This window comes from Aspergillus flavus, chromosome 2, assembly GCF_009017415.1.
Source record: "Aspergillus flavus chromosome 2, complete sequence".
NCBI classification, from domain to species: domain Eukaryota; kingdom Fungi; phylum Ascomycota; class Eurotiomycetes; order Eurotiales; family Aspergillaceae; genus Aspergillus; species Aspergillus flavus.
Window position 1 is genome coordinate 3,301,143 of NC_092409.1, and position 13,160 is coordinate 3,314,302.

Below are 13,160 nucleotides of genomic sequence, written 5' to 3' on the forward strand. Positions count from 1 at the left end.
CAGCAATCAGATGAAAGGGACAAAGTCTAGGCGAGACAAGGATAAAAGGTTAGAATGGATGTCTTGGTAATATGCTTGGTGATGATAGAATCATATGGATTCGAATAAGGCGTCCAACACACTCTCATTAAGCAGCAGAGAGACTAATCATACTATCTGACGAATTGCTTGATTCCTATATCCTAACACCTGTACCACATAAGCTATACTAAGTTCAGAGGCGTTGAAGCTACCTAAAAAGTAGTTCACATAATTGTAAGCCCACGGCGAATCGGGATCTCGCGAAAAGGAGAAAGAGGCAGACTACTTTGAAACACGGACAGATTTACTCGAGTTTACCACTCTCTCGGACAACTCAGTCAGGCTTTCCCAGGTCATGATATCAGTCATGGTAATGTCAGCTCCAAGCTCTTTTACCAACCATGTTCTGAGTTCCATTACGATAATTGAATCAACCATATTACCCGTAATAGACTTTGCTGCATCAATATCATTCTCCGAAGAGCTTACCAGACAAGCCAATTGTTTTCGAATGGCGTCTAACGTGAACGCGGTTGCGATTTCTCGTGTTTGTGCGGCATTAAGTAGAGCCCCAGGACTGTAATCATTGTCGTGCTCTGTCCGTTGATGCCCCTGGGGGTCATTGGTATCTTGAAGATGAGGAAATAAAGGGTATTTCATGTATGCAGGAACCGGTACGCGCCAGTCACGAAATGTTGCTTCTCGAACTAGCCCGTAGGCAAATTGGCATGTATTATCTGTCAATGAATTGCAAGGATCAATGCAATACTCCACAAGAGCAAGAATATCTTCCTCCTCAATCTTTCCAGCGGAGCTTCTGAGTTGCCTTGTAAGAGGCTCGGGGCTTTCAGCGGTATAACCGACTATGGTAACGTAGCGAAGATCTATGGTTAGTAGAAGATCCACAACGAATTGTACTGAAGATGCTGTACCATTCCACACTCGCCTAGCTTCAAGCTCTGGGCCGCCAGATGAACAGCCACCAGACCTCCAGAGCAAGCCGTATCGACATATATGCTAGGTTCCTTTAATTGAAAACCCAGCTCACGCGGTTGGCAACACCGCTGTCATAGATACCAGTAGCCTGATGACTACCCGAAGTTTCAGGATCCATGTTTGAAGAGATCAGATGGTCGTGCGATGATCCTGCCACGAACACCGGCGTCCTCGAGGAAGCTGCTTGGTCAAGGCGAGTTTCAGCGTTCTCAAGTGCATGGCAAACGTTCTCTAGCAACAGCCGCTGCCGAGGATCCATGCTCAGTAGCTCAGCCCTGGTGATGTTGAAAAAAGAGGCCCCAAAATAAGCAGGGTATTCGGATAGAAAATGGGTTCTCTTTGTGTGAAACTGGAATAACAGTAACGTGCGTCAATACTGTCAAATGGAAAGCTACGTCAGGGATAGCTGAACCGACCGTGCCAGGATAGTTCACGTCAGGACGGTAATAGCCATCAGCATTGATGCGATCTTAAAGGAAAGGAGTAGCGGATTGACGACCTCATCAAAAGGAATTTCCAGAAACCTTTTTCCTTCCAAGTAGTGTATTCTCTGAGATTCATTTAAGGGATGTGCCATCTTTATAAGGAGTATATGCAATTCAAATATATGCAATGATCTTGGGAATTTTGGCCAATGGCTCACAGTAAGACTGATAGCATAGGATTGGAACAAATGTATATACACGATTTCCCCACAGTTCCCTGGAATGGACGACTTCGCTCTTGCCAGAATCATGACAACACGTGAAATTCCTCTGGGAAAGGAAATATCAACCCCGTCACGTGCTGTCAAAAGGACAAATGAATAGCAATTTATGATAGGAGGAAGGATGATTGGTGATAGGTATATAGGTACTACTATACAAGTCCGGTCCAGTAGAAGGACAAAGCCTTACGAGTGGATCTAAGCTAATGAACTCACCTAACGACCCGTTCCGGGCCCTTAGAAATCAAGAATCAGAGCGCGAAAACCAAGAAATCGAAATCAGTGGGAGATTTAAATGCAATGCCTCAGGATGTCCTCTCAACACTGCACGTGACCCTTGGGGTCATTTCCAGACTGAACTTCGACTTTAAGTGGCGGACCACGGTTTGATTCGAATTGGCTTCCCTAGAAACTCTCAAAATCTGGATTCTGCTCACAGGGGCCTCTTTTTGTACTCCGATCAAGAATGAATATGATGCGCGCCAAAAGAACCAACACACAACCCCTAGAGGATGCGTCTACTGCCCCCGCAACCTTCAACGATGGTCTCCCCCTCCCAAAACTGATCGCCTTTGATCTGGATTACACACTGTGGCCATTTTGGGTGGATACACATGTCAGCGCACCGATCAAGCCACGAGATAATAATTCCCGGTGTACCGACAGGTATGTACATCCTTTGCGCAATGAACAATACCATGCATTCGAAGTACTCACGGCTCTTCATGCGACAGGTGGAATGAGTCGTTCGCCTTCTACCCCGCGGTATCAGCAATCATCTATGCGTGCAAAACCCGCTCAATTCCGTTAGCTCTGGCCTCCCGGACGCATACCCCCGACCTTGCCCGGGACATGCTCAAGGCCCTTCACATTATTCCAACTTTCTCTGACAACCCCGCAGCTAAGGCGAAATCAGTCCGTGCCTTAGATTATTTTACCTACGTTCAGATCTTTCCGGCAAACAAGACACAACATTTCTCGAAGATCCACCAGGCTAGCGGAATCAACTATGAAGATATGCTCTTTTTCGATGATGAGGCGCGCAATCGGAACGTTGAGACCGAGCTTGGGGTTACCTTCTGTCTCGTTCGGGACGGTATGACAAAAGAAGAGGTTGATCGGGGTGTCTGGGCATGGCGTAAAAGGAATGGAATAAAGCCTTCTGCGCCAAAGGAACATAATGGTGAGCAGGCGAATTGAATGGATTTTTCCAAGGGTCGCCAAAAATCAGGGTGACTATCCCGAGAATGAGCGTTGGGATTGGCATCGGTTTTCATGACTAAACTTTTTATAAAGATACCCAGCTGGGATGATGAGATAATCGGTATATATAGATATAGAAATTAGACCTTTCAAGTCTTGATATGAGTCCATATAAATGTCTAATAGATGAACTAGAGAAAGAGTCACATGTTCCATATAAATCTCACGGAGATAAAGCCATCGAATCTCGGAGTTATTTCCGAGCTCCGCAACTCCAATTAAGCTTAGTTTCGATTTAATGGAATCAATTAATTCATTCAAACAACCCGCATATCTGCCTTGACAACACACAACACACACATACTACACCAATTGATACCAACATCCATAATGGACCCCCGTCAAAGCCAAGTTCACCTCAAACCACCGCCACCCCAACACGTTCGCCCTTCAGCATCGGCCTCATCCTCACCAGCCCCGACTCCCCGCGCCCCCGTAACAATACATCCTACCACAACAGTCGCAGACACAGTCATCCTCCACGGCACGCATCCGATCTCAATAGGCGCAGGAACGATAGTCCATCCCCGCGCCAAGTTCTACTCTTACGAAGGACCCATCATCATCGGCGAGAACTGTATAATCAGTGAAAAGAGCACCATCGGCGCCGCGCCCACCCAGCCTCCCTCGTTTCTCAGAGAATCGCGCACATCAGACGGATTGCCCGTCCGTATATCCTCTTGTGTTACCGTTGGACCGCTAGCTACAATTCTACCTGGGGCACATATTCACTCTGCTGTTACAATTGAAGCACTCGCGACCGTCCATCGGCGCGTATCGATAGGCGCACATTCGAAGATCTGCTCAGGGTGTGAGGTTTCGGACAATGTGAAGATACGAGATTGGACTGTTGTGTGGGGGTCTGGAGCTGGCTTTGGGCAGAGAAGACGTACACGCGCGACGGAGAAAATGAGTTCGGCCACCGCTACAACACAGGGGATCCAGGCATTGGAAGGGAGAGTGATCGAGGATGCGAGACTGATGGTATTGCAAAAGGAGAGAGAGGCTCTTGTTAGACTTATTGGATCAGGAGGGGGTGGACGGAGAAGGTGAATCTGGTGGCTCGCCGGTTTGCTTCAGTATGCAGGCTCAAGGCATGCATATGATCTGTTGTTTTTTGCTTTTTTTTGCCCCCAAGTGCGCTTTATACCCTGATAGATTCTAATGAAATATGTTTTCTTGGCTATAGAAGAGGGCTACTGTGCGTAATTATTCAGTTGCTAGAAGACATAGACTGGACACTACACCCATTCGCTGAATCATGCAATCACAAAGTACAATATCAAATGTAATAACAAAGGAAATCAATGAGTCTTCTTATGACCACCGTTCTCCCCTAAAGGGGGCATATAAAAGATTTGGAATGTTCGTAGACGCTTTAGTCCTTGGTCAAACAAATTCAGGCGTAAAGGTACATTAATGAAAAGTTGAAGCAAAAACCTAGAAACAATAAATCAAATGTCTTTAAGAACCTCTTGCGTGACCACCACCTCTCATTCTCTTTCCAGCTCCTTCATTACCACCCTCTCCACCATCGTCTCGGGCCCGCTTGTTTCCCTGAGGAACGAACTGGCGAGCTTGAGCATTCAGGTTTCCACGTGGGCTAGACTGCCCTTGTCCCTGGGGCAGGTTTGCAGTCTGGACATTCTGATGGCCACCTCGGCCATGACCCCCGCGGCCTCCGCGGCCTCGAGGGAGACCGGTGCCACGTTGGGATGGCTGGCCTTGCTGTTGTTGTTGAGGCTGGCCCTGGTTTTGCTGCGGTTGCTCTTGTTGCTGAGCCTGCCCACCAAATGGGTTCTGTTGCTGATGGCCACCACGCCCGCCTGTTCGACCTCCCCGTGCAACCGGCAACCCAGACTGGAGAGCTCTAAGAACTCCACTGTTAGCGCCAGCAGGAGGTTTACTTGGTAGCGATGTAGGCTGTTTATTCTGACTTTGTCCAAAGGGATTCACAGGCGCATTCGCTGCTGGTGGTGCTGTGCCTTCGGTACTTTGTTGTGGTGGTTGCTGTTCTTGCTTTTGCTGTACATTTCCTTGGCCCTGAACTTCGGCTGGGGCAGGTCCCTTGGCTTGAGTGGCCGTCACTACAGAGCCGGTTGCTGCTGGGCCTTGCTGCTGGTTGACAGGCGCTGGAGTGGGCACTGGTGTCGGTGCTGGAGCCGGTGATGGGGTCGGTACCACTCCTGCCGCTGGTGTTGGCGTAGGTGTTGGCGCGGGCGCTGGTGACGCTACTTGTGCGGGCGATGCAGCCGATGCAAGCTTTTGGGTTTGAGGCGGAGCCTTAGTTGTCTTCGCTATTTCCCACACCTCAACAACAGGCTTCTGAGGAGTCTCGGTGGCCGCCTTCTGAACAACGTCGATCTTCGCCAGCGCATTTCTACACCGTGTATCAAGCATACTGATCTTGACCAACGTTTTCTTATCAGATAGCTCGACGGCTGATTTGATTCTCTCTTCAACACCTTCCTCGTGAGCCTTCTTGATGGCTTCCTTCTCCTCATTGAACTTTTGCTCCATGGAAGCCAAGGTTTCCTGGCTCACACCTGCCGAAGGCTGAGCCCCCTGTTTCTCTCTCTCCTTAGCAAGCATGGTCCGGATATTGTTTCGAATAATGGTCCGAATGGTTTCGTTCTTAGCAACCAGTGCTTTAGCTTGCTCATCGGTGAGTTGCGGTAGTTCTCCTTCCGTCTTTGCAGGAGTTGCGGGGGCCTGGTTTGGTTTCGACACAGGGGTTCCAGGTTCTTGCGGTTGTGATGCGGCCTGTTGATTAGTCCTCAACTTTTCTATCTCTTGTCGGTGGGCCGTCCTGACTTCAGCCATCTTGTTGTTGAAAGTCTCCTTCAATTTCTCTATACGTTCTTTAGCTTTCGTCTCGTGCTCGGCATCCTTAGCGGCTATAGCGGCATCCTTCTCCGCCAAAGCAGCCTCCTTTTCGGCAAGAGCAGCTTCCAGGCGTTGCACCTTCTCTTCAAGTGCCTTTACTCTTTCATCATCGCTAGGAACAGGCAGTTGAGTGGTCGGTCCAGGGAACTGAGATGCGGGCGTCGAGTCTACACCAGAGCCGGCTGGTTTTTCTTCAACAGCTGGTGCAGCTGGCTTCTCAGCCAACTTGGCTTTCAACCCGCTCAACTCTTCCTTGGTGGTCTTCAATTCCTCTTGAATGACTTCCTTCTCCTGCACCACCGTATTCAACTCCAGCTGCTTAGCGTTAATACGGCCAGTAAGTTCCTTAGACCTAGCCTTGAACTGTTCCGTAAGCTTTGCACGCAATTCCTGCACCCTCTCCTCTGCGTGCTTCAGTTGCTCTGGGAACGCAGCTGCTTGTTCCTGTAAGGTGTCGCGAGATGACACGGCTTCGTCCCGCTCTTTCTGCAGAATCTCCAGTTTCTCCTTCAACCCTTCCATCTCAGCTGGGTCAACACGATCGTATTTCTGGAGAATATTCTGGGTTCGCTGTTGCCACCTGTCACGGTCTGCTTGTAAAAGCTTCATCTCCCCATCTTTCGTCTCCACTACATTCTCAAGTTCCCTTATCCGCGTTTCCAGGGGCTCCATCTGTTGCACAAGCTCATCGACACGTGCAGACTTCTCTGAAAGGGCGGTTTCCGCTTGCTTGACCTGATTACGCAACGTAACACTGCTTTCCCGGAAAAGATTAAGTTCGTTCAAGGTCTCCATGAGTTTGTTGTGGCTCAGAGCGGTATGCTCGCTGTCAGCAGCAGCGCGACGTTGCTGTTCAAGTTTCAGCCTCGCCTCGTCCAGTTGAGATTGCGTATATTCGAGCTGCTGGCGCAAACGTTTACTTTCTTGTGTTGAGAGATGATACTGAACATCAACAATTTCCTTCTCACGACGCAGGAATTTGATAACCTCTTGAAGACCTTCCAAGTTGGGTGCAGAGCTTTCGGCTTCGTCTTCGGTCTCAGCAATGTTGGCACGGTCCCGCTGTAAAGCAGAGATTTGGTTCGTAATATTCTCAAGCTGTGAGTGAAGCAAGGAATTCTGGTGCAAGACCTCCTCACGGCGTTTCTGCAGCTCAGATAGTTCACTTTCATACCTGTCTTTCAGCTCATTCCAACTTTCCTCTTTTTGTGTCAGATCTTTCTTGTACGTGTCGGCTTGGGCGCGGGATTCAACAAGCTCAAGCTTCAACTGGTTAGCTTCTGAGCGAACTAGCTGCAGGTTCTTCGCAGCCTCGGCATGCTTGACCAATTCGCTTTCATAGTTTTGCTGGGCGTGCTGTGAAATTTCTGCCTGAGCCTTCAGGTCTGCTTGATGGTATTGGGCTGCGGCAAGCTGGCGTTCATTCTCGTCCTTCAGTCTTGTGATCTCAGCTTCCAGGTGAGACTTTTGCTCCTCAAGGCGGCGGGCAACATCTCCTTGCTCGTCGCGGAGTTTAGATAGTTCACTATTGGTAGTAGAAAGCTCGGACGAGATTTCTTCAATCCGTTTTTCAAGGTCCTGAATCTTCTTATCCTTCTCTTCAACAAGACGTTCTGTTTCCTCACGATACTGTTCGTGTGTCTCGGTGACAGACTCCAAGCGTTCCTCAGCCCCCTGACTGATTGCCCTATAGTCCTCCACCTGTTCCTTAGCATGCTCTAGCTCACCCTTCGCCAAGTCAAGATCACGCTTTAACTCAGCAACTTGGATACCCAACTCCTGCTCACGTGTCAAACCAGACTCTTGTGCACCATCTTCCATAGTTGTAGGCGCCTCAGTTGGGGCAGCGGACACGCTAGGTCTCGACTGCATTACTTGCAGGCGCTCCTCAGCACTCCGGAGCTCAACAGTCAACTCATCCACCCTAGACTGCAAATGGTCTCTAGTTGTCTTGATACTAACGAGTTCTTCCCTAGTCGATCCCAAGCTTGTCACCAAATCATCAATCCGTTTCTGACTTTGCTCATGCTCATACTCTCTCCGCAGGGCCGCCTTCTTCGATTCTTCAACCTCATCGTTGAGTTTCCGTTTAGTAGATTGCAACTCGGACTCAAGTGATTCAACGTTGAGCTGCAGGCGACGACGGCTCTCTGAATCAGTGTGCTCGCGTTCATTTAGAATTGTCTGCAAGTTAGCATTGAGGGAGTCAAGCCTGCTTCTCTCATTCCGTAATGTCTCGTTGTCTTCAATTAATCTTCTCTCGATATTCTTCCAAAGTTCCTTCTCAGCCTTCAGGTTTGCGTTCTCCCGTTGGAGGCTTTCAACAAGACCCTTGGTTTCCACTAAATCTTCAGCTGCTTGCTGTGTCTTTATGTCTTGACGGTTGGCATTCTCAAACAGCGCAGCATAGCGTTTCTGGAGTTCGGCGTTTTCGCTCTTAAGCATGTTGAAATTACTTTGCAATAGTTCCGCCCTCTGGGTAGCAGCACCCAGCTGACTGCTGGACCGGCTAATCTCACTCATCAACTCACTGTTCTTCCTCGACAACTCATTTACTTGTTGCTTGAGGGCGGAATGATCAGTGGCAGACTCTTCGCGGAAGCTGTCAAAGTGTGCTTGCACCTTGCGGAGTAGCTCGGCATAATCAGGTGCGTCCTTCATATGCTCATCGGCAGCACCAGGCGGTGCGGCGCCGAGTGGGAGAGACTGAGAGAAAGCAGAAGAATCACCGACAGTCTGACGCCGACGTGTGAGCATACTCCGGAAAGTGTCACGTTCCTTCACGTAGCTCTTCGTCTGAGCTACAAGATTTGCAATCTCATCGCGATATGTCTGCACTCTGATCCTCAACTCCTTCAGTTCTTCCTGCTCTTGTTGACGGACAGCATCCTTCTCCCGAGCCTCAGCGCCCTCCATCTTATCACCGAGTTCTCTCAACATTCGTCGGAGGGTCACGTTCTGTTCCTGAAGTTCATGGAGGTCCTTAAACGTCATCAGGTTCTGGCTAATGAAGCGGCCCGTAGGGGTGAGCTCTGCAGCGGCATCCTCGACCTCCTTTCGAGCTATCTTCTCAAGCTCTTCCCTGTCGTAGCTACCTTCACCTTCCTTCAAAACGGCGATTTCCAACACCAAAACCTTCACCTGTGCACTCAGATCTCTGAGCTGCTGGCGCAGAATATCCCCTTCACGAGCTAAGCCCTCCACCTGACCTTGCCATTTCCTTGCTTCCTTCGTTGCGTCATCCCTCTCCTTTCCAGCAGTTTCGAGAATGTTAGACATTTCGACAACAGCATTCTCGAGTCTTGCGTGATCAGCGCGCAGCTCGTCTATCTCAGGCTTACTTGCTTCAAGGTCCTGAACCATCTCGTCCAAAGTTGACCGGAGTTCTTGGCTCGTCTTTTGTTCCGCGGCCAGTAGTGTTCGCATCTTGTCATATTCCGTATACATTTGCGTGAGAGTGAGGCCACCCTTGCCTCGAGAGGCTCTAGGCGAAAAAGTACCAACCGGGGTACCAGGACGAACAGGTGTGCTAGGCCCTCCGTTTAAGCCTGGTGCTGGGCTCATGGACCTCCTTCCAGCGACACCCTCAGACTCAAGTTGGCTCACTGTGAGCTCAAGTTCAGCGATGCGGCGCTCGGCGGCTTCTTTGTCAGAATGTTCCGTTTCAACCTCCACACGGAGTCGGGATATCTCCTCTGCCGCATCGTCCCTCGCTTTTTCTAAGGCCAATTGACATTCCTGCACTCGTTGTTTGGCGGTTTCCGCGGCATTTCCTTGCAGTTCTGCGAGTCTGTTCGCACTGTCCAATTCGATTCTGAACGATTCAGCCGTTTGGATGGCCTCCTCCTTCAGCTGTTGGATGCTCGAAAGCGACTCTTCATATCGCTGCTCCACCTCATCGAGCCGGCTCTTAAGGGCATTTTCGCTGCGTCTCAAGGAGTCGATGGTCGCACTAGCCTCCTCATTCTCGCGCTGAAGCTCAGCGATCCTAGCACTCTTTTCCTTTCGGAACTTTAGGTACTCGGCAGACTTCGTCTTCAGTTCTGTTTCAAACCATTCGTTGTTCTTCTTTGTCAAATCCAAGTCCTGTTGGAGACTCTGTTCGCGGAAACGGGCACTCGCGGATGCCGAGTTTGCAGCTTGAAGGTTCTGCTCAGCAGAAGAAAGTTCACGTCTCAATTCAATGGTTTTCTTGTGTTGCGTCGACAGCTCCTCCGCTAGCTTATCGTATGCTGCAGACTTTGACTCAAGAAGTGCTAGTGTGTCCCTGTTTGAGGCTTCAAGAGAGGAGATGCGGGATTTCAGAGAGCTAACTTCGGATTCATTGGAGGTAGAAGAAGATTTCAAGGAGGCGATCTCGGATTCCAGGCTGGATCGGATATTTTCTATAGCATATAAGCAATTGCATCACAGCGCAGCATCGATAACACAAACCAGATTCATGTAATTTCTTCCTAGATTCCTCAACTTCTGCATGGCCCTTCTCGACAGAGCTCTTCAAGACCTTGACCTTGGACTCACTGCTGCGAACCGCGTTTTCAAGCTCTACCTCCAGGCGAAGCTTATCGGACTTCAGATCATCGTATTCCCGGGCCTTCTTTGTGATCGCTTCTAGGAGTTGATTCACTAATTCAACGGTAGGAGCTTGGGTAAGAGTAGTAAGCGTTGACTCCGCGATGGAGTAATGAGAGGACAGGTAAGGCAATTCAATCGTAACGGAAGCCATGGCGCCCTAGGTTGACAGCAGCACGAAGCCGCTTAGCCTTATAGACGGTTAATCAAGAATGCCCCAGAGCAATCGTCGTGTACCCAAGTGACAGACGATGTTGCTGCAGGTGTAACATGCACTGTCTTTGACACGTGCACACAGCGCTCAGGGTTGCAATTAGGTCATGACGACATCAAAAGAGAGATGTCTATGAGAGGTAACAGAGGCGAAGTGAAGATAAAACCTCTGTGGAATGATGAATAATAGATTATGGACAAAGGGTGAAGAGTGACGCTTTGCATTCGGGCTGCTGGGTTACAGCTCCCAACGCGGTTAAGCGCGCCGATGCCATCACGTGAGGTGTTACTCCGGATGAACAGGAGGCTATGGCTACAGCAGCAAAGAACAGCGCATTACCAAGCCCAACAAAGGCTGCTGACAGCCTACTCGGTGCGCCATACTCCAGGGAAGACTTGCATATCTCTAGGTGGCTGTATTTCTCTTTGGACTTTCGAATGAGCTTGTGCGACCTCTACTTGAGCTCTGTTTGGCTCCGGTGAGCCAAGCCTTGCCTCATCTTACTAACCTCTGGACCCTTCACGTCACCTTTCTTCTCAACTGTGGGTTTGGCTTTGCTTGATAACTTGCAACCATGTCGCATCTTCAGCAGCAACTTAAAAGCTTCAACGCTGGCGTCGTGGCTGCTGCGGCTCGCATGCCGCAGCAGAGACGGTTCGTCCATAACAACTCTGCCAGTAGTTCACAAGTACCATCTTCGACCTCTACACCCACCCCGAGCGGCGATGTCAAGCGGAAAAGGCAGGATGCAGATATTGTCTACTCGCAGCCTGCCAATACTGGCACAGGCAAGGATATTATGACACAGGTCATCTTCGCAATCGAGCATATGAAAAACAAGGGCATTCCTCTCAGGTTCACAGATATTGTCTCCTACCTTTCTCTTCAACATCGGGCGAATGATCAGGGTTATGTCCAGGCACTACGGAGCATCCTTCAGATGCACGAGAAGGTCTTGTACGATCCTAGTGGAGCAAACGGAGAAGGCACATTCAGCTTTCGCCCACCACATAATATCCGCACTGCTGAGCAGTTGCTCCAGAAACTCCAGTCGCAGTCTACCGCTGCTGGAATGAGTGTTCGTGAGCTGCGGGAAGGCTGGCCAAATGTGGAAGACACTATCAATCAACTTGAGAAAGAAGGAAAACTTCTTGTTACTCGCAACAAAAAGGACGACCATGCGAAGATGGTGTGGGCCAATGATCCATCCTTGATACAACACTTCGATGACGAGTTCCGTCAGATTTGGGAGAAGATCAGAGTTCCCGACCAGCAGGCTGTCAAAGAGGAATTGGAGAAGGCCGGGATTACACCCACGAACAAAAACAAGGTCACCAAAGCTCGGCCCAAAATCGAACACAAAAAGGTCAAGAAGCCTCGTCGCAGCGGCAAAACGACTAACACCCATATGATGGGTGTCTTGAGAGATTACTCTCATCTCAAACGATGACTGAAGCGTTTACGCTATAGGGAAACTAAAAAATGTTGAGTATTGGCTTCTGCAGTTGCGCTTTCCAATTGCGCATTGCGTTGAGATTGAATTATAGAGACCGGCACGACCATGATGAAGATCGGTTTTATTGCATCAACCGGCGTCTTAGGGGAAATTTACACCGGGAACCTGAGTTTCATCACACGACTAAAAGTCTGACTAGCATCTTCGCTCATTGCCAGTTGCTGTTTGTAAAATATTTTAATAAAATATAGATACCCAAAACCGTGGCATGGAGTAATATAACTGCGTAGATCACGATGCTCTCCGGATGATACCCGATTTTACGAAACCATAACTGAATCATCAACACATATTCTATTGCGATCTACTTCGGGAAGGGAAGATAGGCATGTCTCTTGAGCGCGCTGCACGCATAAATCGGCAACAGCCTCGGTGTCACTGGGAGTAGTACTACCTTAAAGGGAAGTGGGATTTAGCGTCCAATGCAAAAGTATCTTCAGGTTTTGGTACAGTTTTGATTTTTTTCGCACGCAAAACTTCAAAAACATGGCCAATTTAAATTATTTTGAGTTCTGGTTGATGTTCTAAAATCAGGACTATCAAAATTTTGCGCGCGAAAATTAGAAAAATGCGCCAAGAATTGAAGATAGTTTTGCATACGATACATGGAGTTATCACCCGCGGCACTGATTTTACATACATGACAAACCATTAGTGATCGACTCAAGTCCGGACCTCCCACTCTTCTTCCCTTCCTTTCCGCTTGCTTCCAACCATATATATATCGCAGCGCTGCTGGAACATCCCGAGGATAGAAATATCTCTTTTGAGCTCCAGATACCTCTGTTCTTTCCTGTTATACTTAATTCTACTCTAGAGTTGCATCTCGGTATTCGGTATCCGCGCTTCTCCGCACACCGACCCGAAGATAACCATTATCGGCTTCAAGGTTGAGTCATTCACATTTGGAAAGGAGTTAATCCCAACGTCCAAACTGAATCTACTGTCCCAATTGTATACACCAGAGTAATTGGACTCAACCTTGA

General features: G+C 49.0%; 5 protein-coding genes across 5 annotated transcripts; 3 read left to right on the forward strand and 2 right to left on the reverse strand.

Annotated features, from left to right (window-relative positions):
- Window positions 1-67: 67 nt before the first annotated feature.
- On the reverse strand, window positions 68-1,135 carry F9C07_2252735 (uncharacterized protein; the record flags this gene model as incomplete). The annotated part of the gene is made up of 2 exons (XM_071510088.1): window positions 68-1,038; window positions 1,070-1,135. The coding sequence occupies 2 exons, from the start codon at window positions 1,133-1,135 to the stop codon at window positions 304-306; spliced, it is 801 nt and encodes a 266-aa protein (XP_071363834.1). The 3' UTR covers window positions 68-303.
- A 1,054-nt stretch (window positions 1,136-2,189) lies between these two features.
- On the forward strand, window positions 2,190-2,923 carry F9C07_2758 (putative magnesium dependent phosphatase; the record flags this gene model as incomplete). Its single annotated transcript, XM_041289783.1, has 2 exons — window positions 2,190-2,389; window positions 2,458-2,923. The coding sequence occupies 2 exons, from the start codon at window positions 2,190-2,192 to the stop codon at window positions 2,921-2,923; spliced, it is 666 nt and encodes a 221-aa protein (XP_041142882.1).
- A 180-nt stretch (window positions 2,924-3,103) lies between these two features.
- F9C07_2277592 (nuclear pore complex protein An-Mlp1) lies at window positions 3,104-10,975 on the reverse strand. Its single transcript, XM_041289793.2, has 2 exons — window positions 10,307-10,975; window positions 3,104-10,257 (listed from the first exon to the last, which is right to left on the reverse strand). Exons 1-2 carry the CDS (start codon window positions 10,596-10,598, stop codon window positions 4,451-4,453), a joined length of 6,099 nt encoding a protein of 2,032 aa, XP_041142884.1. The 5' UTR covers window positions 10,599-10,975; the 3' UTR covers window positions 3,104-4,450.
- F9C07_2757 (transferase hexapeptide domain protein) lies at window positions 3,317-4,039 on the forward strand (the record flags this gene model as incomplete). Its single annotated transcript, XM_041284760.1, has 1 exon — window positions 3,317-4,039. One exon carries the CDS (start codon window positions 3,317-3,319, stop codon window positions 4,037-4,039), a length of 723 nt encoding a protein of 240 aa, XP_041142883.1.
- Window positions 10,976-12,837, forward strand: F9C07_2277593 (uncharacterized protein). Its single transcript, XM_041284761.2, has one exon. The coding sequence runs from the start codon at window positions 11,233-11,235 to the stop codon at window positions 12,106-12,108; it is 876 nt and encodes a 291-aa protein (XP_041142885.1). The 5' UTR covers window positions 10,976-11,232; the 3' UTR covers window positions 12,109-12,837.
- Window positions 12,838-13,160: the final 323 nt, after the last annotated feature.